Here is a 17,133-nt window from a genome sequence, read left to right as displayed (position 1 = left end):
CAAAATAGTTTCAGTGATTTCTTTATAGTAACATTTCTTGATTTTAACTTCCAATATCTCACTTAAAGAAATGATGCAGCCTTTTAGAAAAGAGCCTATCCCTCTCCTTCCCATTGCACGATTATTTTCCTGGGTACAAAATGCAACATAAATTTCCAAAACTACAGGGGAATAATATATTTTGCTTTGCAACACAAACTCACTAAGCATGGTCTATGTACTGAGGCACTTGTTCCCACTTCTGTACTTATCACATCCCGTAATGACGGTTGAAGGAAATAGTCCCTAGAAAGTTTATTTGCAATAGCTCACTGAATTTAGTGACGATTTCTCCCCTTTGTTTAAAAATATTTTTAATCATCTAATAAATTTGGTTGGGGGGGTTCTTTTTCAAAATACCTGATAGCCACATTTCTGCCTCATAGAGTGTCAGTAACATTATCCTCTCCCCCAAGTGATTGTACATCTGAACACTTCAGAATGTATGAAATATACTCCCACAGGACTGCACAGACCTTTATATGCAAAACACCACATAACACAACATTATGCTAGGAAAAATGTGCTCTTACCTAATACTCAAAAGGTCCCAGTAAACAAGATTACCTTGTCATCAACTACTTCCTGATACTAATCAACTGATGTACTGAGTTATACTAAAATGTTGTATAACAAGTATAGAAGTAGTTAATTGCAGACTAGATTACTTCTAACTGAATTTTTCAGCAGACCCAATAAGTAAAATTCACTACTGGTCTAGGACTTGAGTGTATGAGATGGTTGTTTCATAAAGCCAGCATCCGAAATCTCCCACTTATAGAGCCCACATACACACTTTGAATGAATGCATCACTAACACAGCACATTAGAATTTGGGGTAAAAACATGCAATGGCCTATTTCACAAATGTTACTTATGACACTTGAATGGCATTTTATTTGATGTCACATTTTATTGGTTTTGGACAATGACCTTTAGTGTAGTATTAGACTCCATGCCTGTCATTGATAAAGATCTCAGTGAAGCCTGACACACACACATTTCATTCTTTAGGCATCCATCTAACCTTCTACCAGGACCTGACTTTAACAGACAATTGTGGTTTAAATAGGTCAAAAGCCATGGAGGTTTTCAAGGTCACCAGGGGGAGTTACATGGAAGCAGAAGCAAGGCACAGAAAAATTTTTCAAGAGCCTTTTATAGATCTGATCTAAAGAGAGTCCTGAGAAAACAGAAGTGTACTTTCTTAAGAACCTCATGCAATGAGAAAGACTTAACAATTCATTCTCATTTATAAAATACATGAATTAAGAACACCATGTGGAACATAAGTAGAAGGTATAAAAATGCGATTATCCACTTATTCACAATCTTGTCCATATGCTTTCACTATAAATATGATGCCAAAACCTATGTCAATAAGCATTCCATGTTAAAGAATCACCTCCGAAATAAACGATTAATCTTGCTTTACCACTTAAAAGGGTTTTTTTACCCATCTTCAAATCACTTATTTCGCAAAACAATAAAGAAATTTACACAAAATATACTTCTTCAAAGAATATAAAGATAAATGAATGACTGAACTCACCTGAATACCTTGGGCTTTATCCTTACATTCATGAAAATCTATGGATGTTAACAAGGGATCCTTATTCTCACAGCTCTCCTGGCTGATGAGCGTGTCAGCGTAGTTGGGCTGCGGGAAGATCACGTGACTCCCCCGCGAGTCCGCGGTGAGCGAGACCTCGTGGGAATAGGTCTGCAGGAAAGCCCGCACCCCGTCCACACCCACAAAGTGAGAGGCGGGCACGCCCGGCAACCCGCCTCCTGAAGCCTGGAGCAGGCGCGACGTGTGCCAGCGCCTCAGCCTGAGCGCCAGTAGAACGACGACAAAGGCGAGGAAGACGCAGGACACCGCGGCCACGGCCATCACCAGGTACAGCGTGAGGACGGAGTCGCCAGAGTCGTCGGAGCGCTCGAGACTCCCCAGGTCTGCCAGCACATCTGGGATACTGTCAGCCACAGCCACCGTGAGTGTGACTGTGGCGGAGAGAGGGGGCTGGCCGTGGTCCTGGACCGCCACTACCAGGGTCTGCTTGAGCGCGTCTCTGTCCAGCAGGGCCCGCGCTGTGCGCACCTCGCCCGTGTGCAGCCCCACTGCGAAGAGTCCTGGATCGCTGGCCTTGAGCAGGCGGTAGGACAGCCAGGCGTTCTGGCCCGAGTCTCTGTCCACAGCCACCACCTTGGTCACCAGGTAGCCAGGCTCTGCGGAGCGGGGTGCCAGCTCCACACCCGTGGAACCGTCGGTGGGGAGGGCGGGGTACAGGATCTCAGGTGTGTTGTCGTTCTGGTCCAGCACGAATATGTCCAGTGACACGTTGCTGCTGAGCGGGGGGTCCCCGCTGTCACTTGCAGTCACTCTCAATTGCAGGTCACGGAACTGCTCATAGTCGAAGGAGCGCAATGCATACAGGACTCCAGTATTGGAGTTGATGGAAACATAGGAGGATACAGATGGCCCCTGGAGAGTATCTTCAGATACGGAGTATGTGACACGGGCGTTCTCGTGGCTGTCAGGGTCACATGCAGTCACAGAGAAGATGGAGGTGCCTCTGGGGTTGTTCTCAGGCACAAAGACGGAGTAGGAGGAGTGGGGGAAGGCAGGTGGGTTGTCGTTGGTGTCTGCCACATTCATGGATATGTGAGTTTCCGTTGACAAGGGCGGGCTTCCACCATCTGTGGCTTTCAGTGTGATGTTATATACAGAAAATTTTTCCCGGTCTAGGTTTTCTGCTGTCACCAATCTATAATAATTGTCTATTGATCTTTCTAATTTAAAAGGCAGATTTTCTGAAACAGTGCAGGTCACCTGACCATTTTTCCCAGAATCTCGGTCTTGAAGGTAGAAAAGAGCAATTACTGTTCCAGGAGGAGTGTTTTCAGGGACTGAGCTGCTTACAGATGTTACAGTCATTTCCGGGGCATTGTCATTCACATCTAAAATTGTGATCAGTACTTTAGCCCTTGTCATGCTACCAGCACCATCCTGAGCTTGAACTTCCATTTCATAGTAGCCAGATTCTTCATAATCTAGGCCATCTAAAGTTGATAATTCTCCTGTGTGGGAGTTCAGCTGGAATATCTGTAGAATTTTTGGTGTTATTTTCCTAAAAGAGTATGTCACTTCCCCATTGACTCCCTCATCCAGGTCGATAGCATTTACCGTGAGTAGTCTTGTGCCCACTGGCACATTCTCAGGGACAGTTACTTGGTACTGGGGCAAAGAGAAGACTGGCGCATGATCATTCACGTCCACCACTGTTACTTGGACACGGGCGGTTCCGGATCTGGGTGGATCACCGCCGTCAGAGGCTGTGAGGAGGAGGTGGTGAGCTGTCACTTCCTCCCGGTCCAGCACGCGCTCCAGCACTAATTCCGGATATTTAGTTCCATCCTCTCCAGTTTGCACAACCAGGGAGAAGTGGCGATTGGGGTTGAGATGGTAGCTCTGGAGAGAGTTCGTGCCCACATCCGGATCCCTAGCCTCATTTAACGGAAATCGCACCCCAGGAGCTGTATTCTCCATTATTTTCACATTCATTTCTTCCGTCAGGAATTTAGGAGTGTTGTCATTAACATCCATTATTTCCACTTCTATAGGGTAAAGATTCATTTTATCTTCCATCAGAATGTTAAAGTTCACCAGACACCGCACGCTCTGCGCGCAGAGCTCCTCCCGGTCTATCCTGCCCGCGGTGACCAAGCTGCCGCTTCGCGGATTCAGAGCAAAGAGCTGCGTCCTACCTCTGGAGACGATGCGGACGCCCCGCTCCGCCAGCTCCCAGGGCTCCAACCCCAGATCCTTGGCGATATTACCCACAAAAGACCCTGTGTCTGTCTCCTCCGGAATGGAGTAGAGAATACGTCCTGCCGAAACTTCCCTCTGGGTCCCCAGGAGAATGGAGAGCAGGATGAATCCTCTGTAGTCCCCGCCCCTCTCCCGAGCCGCCATTCTTGTTCTGCTCATCTTTAGACACTGGCCTATCTCCTGTTGTGTTTCTGGATGCCAGTATGTCTGCGTGGAGCCCTCTGTATTCAGAAAAGGAGCCCAGAATCCAGTGGTATAGAGGCCTGAGTTTAGTGCAGCTTGGAAGAGAATTTGTCTCAGTCTGGCGTTTCTTTGTGCTGTAAAAGCTCAGTGGTTCTGGCGGATCTTTTGAACCATTTTTCCCCTGGCTGGTGAACAGCGGCGCTCAGAGTCCTTACTGAGTTACTGCACCATATTGAAGCAAAATAACTGATTTTTCAGAAAGTTGTTTTATCCTTCAAAATTCTCCCATTTATATTTCTTCAATTCATACAACTCTGATATCATTTAAAATTAAATTTTAAGCAACTGTGCATTAATGCAACAATGTTCATGGATGGATGTTTATTAATCCCAGATTTTTAACTCTCTGCTCTGCATTGCAATTTTGAAATGATTCTTAGACATTGCCTCACACCTTATTGCACATAGATAAAAATCAGTCATTGCAGATAAAAAAAGTATGATTTATTTTTAAAAGGTGTGTATACATAAGAAAGATGTTATGTAGAAAATGTTTATATCAGCATATACATTTAAGTTAATTCAATAATATTGAACATATACTATGTTCTAGACACCACCATGGAAGGCAGAGAGTCCATTTTTTCATTAACATATAGAGAGATAATTTAATAACATTTTTCATTGAATGGAATCTTAGAGATTGTTTAGTCCAATACCTTCATTTTAATGATTTTAAAAATGAGAGGGAATTGCTTTATCCTTGACTATATAATGGTAGAACCAATGTAGGAATACAAATATCCGCATTCCCAGTCTCCTAAGAAGAAAAAAGGGAATCATTGTTGGCCTTGGCTGATGCTTTATGCTCAAAAAGTGCCATTAGAGATGAGATGAGAAGCCAAGCAGCTCCAATCAGCTACAGAAGCAACTCATTTTATACAGAAGGCATAAATTTGCAGATTCTACTGGCTGTGGATTCATAAGGAAATGAGTGTTGGCTTCACTGTTTCTTTTCATTATGCAATTTAAATAATCACCCTACCCTATAATTGAAAAAAGATGGGTCTCTGTTTACAGCCTTTGAGGATAGATGCAGGACTGTCCGGAGAGGATCCTTAGAGGTACTCACTGCTCCACTGATGTTAACGAAGTAAAACTCAATTGTTGATGGATCTGAGGTTACTCTCAGCTGGCAGAAATAAAACAAATTCTTTCCACATAGTTGCAGAAGAGAGAGACCTGTTCTGAAATGAAGACCTGGCAAGAAATCACCTTGCTTTGTAAATTATTTTCAGCCCTGGGGAGTAGCTAGTAGCACCAGAAGGGAGAACTAGAAGTGACACTGTAAAAGCTTAGCTCAGTTGGTGAGAAGTTCCTAACTAAGTAATCTATTTCTGCTCTCTGATGGCCTTACGTCAAAATACAGGAAATACTTTGAATGAAATGCTGTTTCAATCTATCAAAATAATTCACATCATATTTGCTTTCACCTAGTAGATAAAAGAACTTTTTTGTTGTTCAAAGGAACCAATATGAGTATTGTAGATTAATTACATAATCAGGAGTTTAAAACTATTAGTTTAGTAGAAATCTTGAATTTCTTGTTGATGTAAGCAAAGTATATGGTCATTAAAGATCATAAGTACTTGCAGATATTTTCAAACAAAACTTTCATGTCCATATATTATGGCTCCCAATGTCATAATTTTTTTTCTTCTTGATACTTCAAAATTCATAGCGTAATCTCACATTTGTCTCTTATTCTGTTTTTAAAAAGTCTCGATTAACAATACTTCTGGGTACCTTCTTTGGAGCTAAATAAATAAGATCTAGATAAAGGACACAATCAAGTTTTTAAAGTCACTTTACAACATAAAATTAAATATTAAAAATTTCTACTCAACCACCAAGAGGTGTTTAAATATAACATAAAACTACTGTATAAAATTGAAATAATGTATTTTCAAAGGGAGTATGTTATTATTGATTGAGTTATTGGGAAGAATCTTGACCTTCATTTGTTTACTTACATAAAAAAATTCTATGAAAAGTCTATTCATCTTCCCAGACAGTGAGTTATTTACCTCCTCTCCTTTCTTTATGGGACATTTTTTTCCCTGAAGAACCATTTGTTTGGAGTTCTGTTTAGGTTTTCATTCCCAGGCAAAGATGTAGGATTCTTCCAATGATTCTCTCTGAGATTTTACTTCTTCCCCTTTGACATCACTTGATCAGAATGGGTGGTTTTCACAAGTGATAAAATAGCCCAATAATTTGGTAGATTTTTTTCCTGGTGCTTCCAAATCACTATATGCTCAAAATCTCAGATTGCCTATCTTTTTAATAATGATCTATAGTATGTAAGTCAAAGAGCCTCAGCCACAACTTAGCAAAGTCCATGATTGCCAGGATTTAACACTTGTTCAGTCCACGTGAATGAATGACTATTGTGAGAGTAGAATCTAACAGTTTTTCTGTCAGTGAAATATTTTATTTGTTTAAATGAAATGTTCACGGGTAATTCAGATAAGAGAATAAAGTAAACTACCTAGTATCCCAGTTACTCAGCAGATAAGGAAATAAAATAAACCAGTCTACCAACCATGAAACGGTTAGTGAGTTTTGTTTTTAACAATGGAGGTACAAGATTAGTTTAAATCATCCAAAATTCGTAGTATACTAAATAACATTTACACTCTCACAGTGTGTGAAACAAATCTTAATATTAAAGACCATCTGACTCCCACGACCAATATCCAAGATTCAAGTTCTTTAAAACCTGAATTCTATTAAATTCTGATTAAACCATTAAAGAATTATATCACAAATGTCCAAACAAATTATATTTGAAATGTGTATGACTGGAATCTCTTGGTTAGTCATATACACCTGGAATCTTGAAATAAATAATTCTACAATAATCGCTGAAAGTAAATATCGATCTAGAAAAACATGCATTAATTATCCTTTAGCAGCTAACTTAAAGATATCAACTCAGTATTATCTTTCTTTATAAACACTGACAATTTCAGATTACAAAGGAAGTTCTCACTCATTTTCAAGATATATTCTGAATTGTCTACTTTACACGTGCATACCAAATTTAGATGCACAAATGGCAAATCCATTGTGTTATCAAATATTAGAATCCTAAGCTCAGGATTGGAAAATACCTTGGCTATCATGAAGTTCAACAACTCACCAAATTATATCAATATTACCTCCTGTATGCCATTAATCCCAGGACAATCAACGTCCTTTGGAAAAGCATCAATAATAGAATCTCCTACCTCCTAGGAAGTCCATTTTGTTAGAACAACTTAACTGGAAACTTTGCTGTTTTCTACTCACCAAGCCATAGTTTCATTCACACCTTTGGGCCATGATGATTTAGATTAATCATTCTTTTAAATGACAACCCTTGGGCTTCCCTGGTGGCGCAGTGGTTGGGAGTCCGCCTGCCTGCCGATGCAGGGGACACGGGTTCGTGCCCCGGTCCGGGAAGATCCCACATGCCGCGGAGCAGCTGGGCCCCTGAGCCATGGCCGCTGAGTCTGCGCATCCGGAGCCTGTGCTCCGCAACGGGAGAGGCCACAACAGTGAGAGGTCCACGTACCGCAAAAAAAAAAAAAAGACAACCCTTCTTTCCTTAAATATTTGAATAGGGTTCCTACATAACAAAAGCTTTATTTTATCTGGGTTTAATATGCTAAATCATTTAAATTCTTATTTGAATACTATTAATCCTTCATTCTCCCATTCACTAGTCCTCTAATTTTAGAGCTGTATCTTGTAAGTGGACACTAATTACCACATTTAAAAACTCACTTTCTTTTTCTTTCTTTCTTTTTTTTTTTTGCGGCACGCGGGCCTCTCACTGTTGTCGCCTCTCCCGTTGCGGAGCACAGGCTCCGGACGCGCAGGCTCAGCGGCCATGGCTCACGGGCCTAGCCGCTCCGCGGCATGTGGGATCTTCCCGGACCGGGGCACGAAACCCGTGTCCCCTGTATCGGCAGGCAGGCGGACCCCCAACCACTGCGCCACCAGGGAAGCCCAGATCTTAATCTTTTTAAATAGAGGCTGTGATTCAGTTTTTTCCACAGTATAAAAATAATCTCAGGGGCTTCCCTGGTGGCGCAGTGGTTGAGAGTTCGCCTGCCGATGCAGGGGACGCGGGTTGGTGCCCCGGTCCAGGAGGATCCCACATGCCGCGGAGCGGCTGGGCCCGTGAGCCATGGCCGCTGAGCCTGCGCGTCCGGAGCCTGGGCTCCGCAGTGGGAGAGGCCACAACAGTGAGAAGCCCGCATACCGCAAAAAAAAAAAAAAATCTCAGATATGCCACATGATAGAAAAAAAAGAAAAGAAAACAACTAAGAAGTGAGATGTAAGCAGCCCAAGGCACAAAGAGCTTGCCAAGAGGAGAGGAGTAAAGGAAATTCAGGGCATACATTATTACGATTTATTTTGGTGAAATTCGAGAAAACTAAGATTTAATAGACCTCTACTGATATAAAAGAAAAACCTTCTCAAAACTATGATTCACTGCAAAAGACTAAGAAAACTAAGCACTGATCAAAGAGAATTTTAATTTTTCCTGTTCGAATAAGAACAATAAAAGCAATAACCTCACCTGAACAAGGGAGTCTTGCTCTTTACAAAAATCTTCCTGAATCAAAAGAGGCTCGCTTTTCTCACAGCTCTCTTGGCTGATGAGCGTGTCCGCGTAGTTGGGCTGCGGAAAGATCACGTGACTCCGCGAGTCCGCGGTGAGCGAGACCTCGTGGGAATAGGTCTGCAGGAAAGCCCGCACTCCGTCCACACCCACAAAGTGAGAGGCGGGTAAGCCCGCTGGTACACCTCCCGAAGCTTGCAGCACGTGCGATCTCTGCCAGCGCCGCAGTCTGAGCGCCAGCAGCACAATGACAAAGGCAAGAAATACGCAGGAGACCGCGGCCACCGCCACCACTAGGTACAATGTCAGACCTGAAGGGTCAGAGTCGTGCGGGACCTCCAGGCTGCCCAAGTCGGCCAGGACATCTGGGAGGCTGTCACCCACAGCCACTGTGAGAGTGACTGTGGCGGAGAGAGGGGGCTGGCCGTGGTCCTGGACAGCCACCACCAGGCTCTGCTTGAGCGCGTCTCTGTCCAGCAGGGCCCGCGCTGTGCGCACCTCGCCCGTGTGCAGCCCCACCGCGAAGAGTCCCGGCTCGCTGGCCTTGAGGAGGCGGTAGGACAGCCAGGCGTTCTGGCCCGAGTCTCTGTCCACAGCCACCACCTTGGTCACCAGGTAGCCGGGCTCTGCAGAGCGGGGTGCCAGCTCTACACCCGTGGAGCCGTCGGTGGGGAGGGCGGGGTACAGAATCTCAGGTGTGTTGTCGTTCTGGTCCAGCACGAATATGCTCAGAGACACGTTGCTGCTGAGCGGTGGGTCCCCACTGTCACTTGCAATCACTCTCAGTTGCAGGTCACGGAACTGTTCACAGTCGAAAGAGTGCAATGCATATAGTACGCCAGTGTCAGAGTTGATGGAGATATAGGAGGATAGAGGTCCCCCCTGGACGGTGTCTTCAGCTAGGGAGTAGGTGACCTGGGCATTCTCATGGCTGTCAGGGTCGTGTGCAGTCACGGAGAAGATGGAGGCACCTCTGGGGTTGTTCTCAGGAATGTAGACAGAGTAGGAGGTGTGGGGAAAGACAGGCGGGTTGTCGTTGATGTCTGCCACATTTAGGGAGATGAGCATTTCTGTAGACAGAGATGGAATTCCTTGGTCTGTGGCTGTCACAGTGATGTTGTACGAAGACACCTGCTCTCGATCTAGAACTGTATTCGTCACTAATCGATAATAATTGTCTACTGATTTTTCCAGTTCAAACGGCAGACTTCTTGAGATAGAACATGTTACCAGGCCATTCAGTCCAGAGTCTCGATCATATACTTGAAAAAGAACAATCACTGTGCCTGGCAGTGTACTTTCAGCAACTGACCTGCTTCCAGAGGTAACTACCACTTCTGGTACATTGTCATTCACATCCAAGATAGATATTAAGACTTTGGCTCTGTCTTGTAGACCTGGCCGATCCCGGGCTTCAACATCCAGCTCATAAAAGCTGGAGTCTTCATAGTCTAGATTTGCAGAAGTTGATATTTCTCCAGTCAAAACATTCAAGCAGAAAGTCTTTGAGATCTTTTCTGTTATCCTCACAAAAGAATACGTTACTTCCGCGTGGGCTCCTTCATCCTGGTCCCTGGCATTTACCGACAACACTGGCGTACCTACTGGAAGATTTTCAGGAACACTCACACGGTACACAGACTGAGTAAACACTGGAGCGTTGTCATTTGCATCTAGGACAGTAACCAGAATTCGAGCCACACCTGAGCGGACAGGGTCACCGCCATCCACGGCAGTAAGGACCAGGCGGTGAATGGCCTCTCTCTCCCGGTCCAGGGCGCGCTCCAGCACAAGCTCCGGGTATTTGGGCCCATTGGCTTCGCTTGGCACGTCCACTGAGAAGTGACTATTCCCGCTGAGCTTGAAGCCCTGGAGAGAGTTCACTCCCACATCCGGGTCATAGACCTCCATTAGCGGAAACCGAGAGGATAAGGCTGCGTTTTCGATAATTTTCACTTCCAATTCTTCCCTTAAGAATCGGGGTGCATTGTCGTTAATGTCCACTATTTCCACTTCCACGGGATAAAGATTCAATTTATCCTCAACAAGGATGTTAAAACTCACCAGACACGGTTCGCTCTGAGCGCAGAGCTCCTCCCGGTCTATCCTGCCCGCGGTGACCAAACTGCCGCTTTGCGGGTTCAGAGCGAAAAGCTGCGTCCTACCTCTGTGGACGATGCGGACTCCGCGCTCCGCCAGCTCCCGGGGCTCCAGCCCGAGATCCTTGGCAATGTTGCCCACGAAAGAGGCTTTGTCCAGCTCCTCAGGAATGGAGTAATGGATCTGCCCGGCCCCGGCCTCCCACAGCGTCCCCAGGAGCATGAAGAGCAGGAGCAACACGCTGTAGTGCCGCCGCCTTTGCAGAGCCGCCATTACTGGCTCGTTCTGGACTTCCCTGGGATTACGAGTAGGGTGAACAGGTTCGCATCAATTTTGGGGCTTCTCAGAATTGGAGGTCAAGGTCCATAAACAAGCCGCGATCAGATGCGAAGCGTTTTAGGACAGAATGTCTGCGCAGCTGCAAAGCTTTGGTGTAAGTTGTGCTTTGTGCTTTGAGGATATAACTCGAGTTCTCACTGCTTTCCTTGCCCGGTTGGTGAACAGCGACGCTTAGAGTCCTAACTTAATACTGCACGGTTCCGTGGAAACCATTATACACAGGATCTTATTTCTGCTAAATCTGCATAGATGACACTCAATATTTCTCTCCCCAAGAATGAAAAGCACTTGGAAGAATAAAATAGCGTATTTTGAAATTTTTTATATGTTCCCTGGAGTGACATTTATTTCTGTGACATTTCTTATGGCACTGGAGAACACAGATACGTTTACACTTTTCTATAAATCTTGAAACCCACACTCCACCATCATTTATATTTGTCTCATTTTCAATAAGGGTACCAACAACCACAAACATGTTTGGGACCAATCCACCACTAGGTCACAAGAGTTGCCATTTTTAGACGTCATTACCTATTTTTATCAACATATAGATTAAGAACTGCCCTAATTTAGCCAATATTTGTTTATACCCTCAAGAACATGCAAAGGAAGTGAAAATATATAGGCTACAGTGAAAAAGTATTCTTATATTTATATTATATATAAAACATAGTTTAGGACTGACTACACTGAAACCATGTAAACCACTTAATTGTCTAGATTATATATAAATAATATGTCCTACAACGAGAATAGATACTAGCATATTAAAAATGTTTCAGGACATATTGTTTTAGAATTAACAGAAATTTCAAGATCATCACTAAGCGACATTCCATGAAAGAACAACTGCAACACAGATTAGTGAACAAAGAATTTCTAACAGCCTCCCCATACCCATTCTATGTCCAGAAAAATCAATAAAACACCAAAAAGAAAAGCCCCACAAAAAACAGGGCATACTTAGCCTGTATATTTTTGACCTCTAAAATAGTGAATCGAAACCTAATTATACTTATGGGAGGAAAAGGTTTTGAAGTAACTCACCTGTTGCAAATTGACTGAATTACAAGCAATTTGGGGATTGTCATTACTGGTACTTTCAAGCCAAGAGGCTTCAATATACAGAAGATCTCAATATACAGAATCTCAATATACAGAAGAGCATTTTCAGGCTTTATATTGAGAAATTTAAACTCGGTCTTTGAGGAATGTGTGGCGCACACAGATTGTAGGAATATGGTAAAGCCCCTTCCCCATAGTTGGGGAGAACTCCGGGTCCAGTTTTGGAGCAAAAATTAGTCTCAAAGCAACTCCAGGTGGCAGGCCTGGAGGAGCGTCGCAAACTCAGGGCAACCGCCAGAATCACTGCCAGGAGGAAGAGCACTGAGATCAAGGCCAAGGCTACCACCAGGTAAAACTGCAGCTCAGCTTGGGGGTCAGTGGGCTTAGAGTGGTCACTGGGGTCCGGCAGCGCCTCCTGCAGGCTGTCCGCGAAAACCGGGAGCAGCGTGGCGGTGGCCGAGAGGGGCGGCTGTCCCCCATCGCGCACAGCAACCAGCAGGCGCTGGCGGGCCGCGTCCCTGTCGCCCAGGGCCCGCGCAGTGCGCACCTCGCCCGTGCGCAGCCCCACGCTGAAAAGTCCGGGCTCGCTGGCCTGCAGCACGTGGTAGGACAGCCAGGCGTTGTGTCCAGAGTCGGGGTCCACCGCCACCACCTTGGTGACCAGGTAGCCGGGCTGCGCGGCGCGCGGCACCGTGTCGAAGAGCGCCGAGCCGTCGGGCCCCAGCGCCGGGTACAGCACCCTGGGCGCGTTGTCGTTGCGGTCGCCCACCAGCACGCGCAGGCTCACGTTGGCGCTGAGCGCGGGCGAGCCGTGGTCGCGGGCCTGCAGCGTCAGCTCGAAGGCGCGCAGCTGCTCGTGGTCGAAGGGGCGCTGCGCGAACACCACGTCGCTCTGCGCGCTCACGGACATGTAGGACGACAGCGCGCGCGGCTCCAGGTCGCTGGCCACGATGGAGTAGGAGACGTGGCTGTTGGGCCCCAAGTCTGGATCTGAAGCGCTAACTTGGGCGTTGGAGGCGCCGGGCGGGTTGTTTTCGGCCACGTGGACCACGTAGCAGGCCTGGTGGAAAACCGGAGCCTTGTCGTTGACATCAGCGACTTTCAACGTGACACTTCTTTTAGAGGAGAGGGGCGCCTTGCCCTTGTCAGTAGCTGTGATAGTGACATTGTATTCTGGAGTCTTCTCTCGATCTAAGGCTCTATCTGTCACCAGCTTGTATGTGTTTTTTGTATCTTGAACTATTTTAAATGGGAAATTTCCTTTTAGTTGGCATAAGTTTTCCCCATTAAATCCAGAACCTAGATCATGTGTTTTGATCAAGGCAACCACAGCCCCCAGCTCAGCATCTTCTTGTATATATTTAGATTCAGAATCCAGGGTTATCTCGGGAGCATTGTCATTTTCATCCAAAATATCTATTTGTAGTTTGCAATGCGCAGTGTGACGTCCACCATCCTTTGCTTCCACCCCAATTGTGTAGCTCCCTCTGTCTTCAAAGTCCAGTCCTCCACCAGTGGTGAGTTCCACTGTTTCACTGTCCAGCTTGAACAGTTGTCTCACTGCCTTACCAATATTGATAAAAGTGTAGGTGATCTCAGCATTGATGCCCTCATCCAAGTCAGTGGCCATCACTCTTAGCACAGAGGAACCCAGGGGTAGGTTCTCTTGAACACTGACCCTGTACATGTCCTGGGTGAACACTGGGGGGTTATCATTTGCATCTGCCACAACTACCCTGATCTGCGTAGTGCAGCTTCTGGCTGGCTCACCCCCATCCACAGCCGTGAGGACCAGGTGGTGGCAGGACTGCTCTTCTCTGTCCAGGGGAGCCTGCACTACCAGTTCTGGGTACCTACTGCCGTCTGGGTTCTCCTTCCGGATCAAAGAGAAATGAGGGTCAGGGTTGAGGTAGTATAGCTGCAGGGAATTGACACCTACATCTGAATCTTGTGCAGATTCCAGGGCAAAGGTGGCTCCAGTTAGGGCCAGTTCACTGATTTCCGGCTCAGTGACATTTCGGCTAAAGGTCGGTGGGTTGTCGTTGACTTGAATCTCCACGGTTATATGAAAAAGTTTAAAGGCTTTTCAGCGACCATTTCGAATTCCAGAACACACATCGACTTCCTGCCACAAATCTGCTCTCGGTCTATACGATCGCTCACAAGTAAGTCTACGTTCTCGGTGCTCACTGTGAAGAATTTCTTCTCTGCACTAATCCGCAGGTTCCGTGTACACAAATCTCGCACGCCAAGCCCCAGATCCTTGGCGAGGGTCCCCACCAGCGAGCCCCTGGCCAGCTCCTCTGGAATAGCGTAGCAGACTTGCTCCAAAAGCGCCAGGCGGAACAAAGACAGCAGGAAGAGAAACAAAATTCGCCTCCGCCCAGCCTGGCGCTTCGACCCCAAGCGGTTTCCCATCCCACTCGCTGCGCCTTTGCCTTTCTGATCCCGAAGAGCTGCGATCGCTAAATGATCCCAAGAATTTCTGAGCAGGAGCTACTCCTTGGACACGTCTTGGCAAGCAGATTCTCGGATAGATATTTCTGCCGCAGAAAACCTCAGAGAGTGCACAGTTCGCGGGATTCCGCGGTCCGCAGGCGATTCCTTTGCTTCAGGAGGAGCTGGATACTTTGTTCAGTACTAGCCAACAGCTGCACCCCGCGCCTCGGCTGCAGAACTGCACTAGTGATTACTAAATCAGTTCCAAATATAGAGCCAGCTAGAAGACAAGTCTACTGTGTCCTCATACAGATACTCATTCGTCCCATGTTATAAGGATTTTAACATTTTTAAAATGTACTGTATCTTCGTTCTCGCTGTCATTTCTTTGAACTTGAACTTTATCCATCCAAATCAGGTGATTTTTATTCCTCAAAGCCAGAGGTATCTTGCTGAAGATGTTTATTGGCGTCGTCATGCTTTTAGTTTCCATTTTCATACAGTGGCCATAATAACATCTTCCCTGCATACCTCAGTAAAATTGAAGACCAAATAAAGTAATATGTAGAAAGTGATACAAATGACAGTGTTGGTTGTGACAGAAAGTGTAATATGAAAATTCTTGAAATATCAGCTTGATATGTATTGTTATTTCACTCTATTTCCTTTTCTTCCAACTTTTAAAAGTTATAAATCTCACAGCTTTTAGTTTTATCCTATGCATTGCTTTCTTCTGTCTTTATAATCTTCTTCCCAAAATAACTGATAGATAGCAAGGAGATTGGTTGTCCTTATGAAATAGAAGTATGGTAAAGAAGCAAGAAACTCTCTTTTCCTTAAATCGTAGTCATTTAATTAAAAATAGACACTTTTCCGTGTCTTTTTAATTAAATGACTATGATTTAAAACTATTCCACTAATTTTATTTGTCCACACTACATTACCATTGTCTTTAATTGTACTGTTTCTTCTCAAGTAGCTTAGCAATGGTGAGTTACTTGGATTTTGGGGGTGAAGCATGAGTCTTTATAATGATATATTCCAAAGAAAGTAATCTATGTTGTCCACTTTTCCTTGGTCTCTGGGTTACTATCTGATCATCTCAACTCTTTGTTATTGACACTCTTCCTTTAGCAATAAGCACTTCAGTTTCCATGTTTCTGATAGGTTTCTTAGAGTATTTATTCCATTTCCAAACTAGAAATCTTCATTCAGAAATTGTTTTTTTTGTTTTGTTTTGTTTTTTTGTTTTTTTGTTTTTTTTTTTTTTTGCGGTACGCGGGCCTCTCACCGTTGTGGCCTTTCCCGTTGCGGAGCACAGGCTCGGACGCGCAGGCTCAGCGGCCGTGGCTCACGGGCCCAGCCGCTCCGCGGCACGTGGGATCCTCCCGAACCGGGGCACGAACCCGTGTCCCCTGCATCGGCAGGCGGACTCTCAACCACTGCGCCACAGGGAAGCCCAGAAATTTTTTTTTTAACTACATAATATATGGTCAGTCTAAAACTTGGAAGATGTATAACAATGTAGAACTCATTTTATAGTGGAAAAGCACATTTATCCAGGATTCTAGACAGAAACTCATTGGCATCTCTATACAAACATAAAAAACACTACTGGGCTTCCCTGGTGGCGCAGTGCTTGAGAGTCCGCCTGTTGATGCAGGGGACACGGGTTCGTGCCCCGGTCCGGGAGGATCCCACGTGTCGCGGAGCGGCTGGGCCCGTGAGCCACGGCCGCTGAGCCTGCGCGTCCGGAGCCTGTGCTCTGCAACGGGAGGGGCCACAACGGTGAGAGGCCCGCGTACCGCAAAAAAAAAAGCAAAAAAACCCAACAAAAAAACCCCACTACTGACTCAAGACTGCTCCAAAATATGACTGAGCAAGTGCCTTTTTTTTTTAAACACTGTGTGAGCACTTCAATTAGTGCAGGAAAGTTATCTTTTCAGAACACACATGAAGCTAAAGATTCAAGTATTTCAGAGTATACTATGTATAGTATATACACTCACGGTGTGTAGATCACGCATTTTATTATGTAAAGTCTATTGAAGTTTATAGAGATATAAAAGGTATTTTCTCCCATTGCATGAAAAAGTTAACCCAGGACACATACCCAAATCTATACAGTAATCTTTTCTTTAAAAAATAATGGAAAAGTGAGTTTTCATGTAGGAGTGAATTATATCAGTATTCAGTATTGATCATACAGATTCTCTTGTTACTCTTTGGATGACTTCACTATTCAGTGAGTCTGTACATTGTACCCTGAGATCAGAATTGCCCATATATAAATATAATTAGATCCCCTTCAAATAAATGTTGAAAAAATAAAAATCAAGTGGTCCTAGGTTCCCAAATGTACGGTAACCCTTTCATGTGGTTGAGTAATGTAACCTACTATTCCATTAATAATATTTTATTGCCATTTTCCCCATTTATTCATACTTTGCAGCTGATG

General features: G+C 45.0%; 2 protein-coding genes across 6 annotated transcripts in view; both read right to left on the bottom strand.

Moving 5' to 3' along the window:
- The window catches only part of LOC132517152 (protocadherin gamma-C4), a 168,916-nt gene that overhangs the window by 120,597 nt on the left and 31,186 nt on the right, over positions 1-17,133 (bottom strand). The window contains exon 1 of one of the 5 annotated variants that reach the window (XM_060143819.1): positions 8,688-11,126. The exons of 3 other annotated variants lie outside the window; for them this stretch is intronic. In XM_060143819.1, coding sequence (XP_059999802.1) covers positions 8,688-11,102 — 2,415 coding nt within the window. In that variant the 5' untranslated portion in view covers positions 11,103-11,126. Of the gene's footprint in view, positions 1-1,591; positions 4,016-8,687; positions 11,127-17,133 lie in introns of those variants that run through there. One more of the 5 variants, XM_060143805.1, reaches the window with a different exon arrangement.
- LOC132517902 (protocadherin gamma-B3-like) lies at positions 12,215-14,654 on the bottom strand. The gene is given in 3 exon segments (XM_060145938.1): positions 12,215-12,394; positions 12,397-14,306; positions 14,309-14,654. Coding segments are annotated over 3 exon segments (2,436 nt in total).

The sequence above is a fragment of the Lagenorhynchus albirostris genome, chromosome 3, assembly GCF_949774975.1.
Source record: "Lagenorhynchus albirostris chromosome 3, mLagAlb1.1, whole genome shotgun sequence".
Lineage (NCBI taxonomy): Eukaryota > Metazoa > Chordata > Mammalia > Artiodactyla > Delphinidae > Lagenorhynchus > Lagenorhynchus albirostris.
This window is presented reverse-complemented; position numbering and strand designations above follow the sequence as displayed.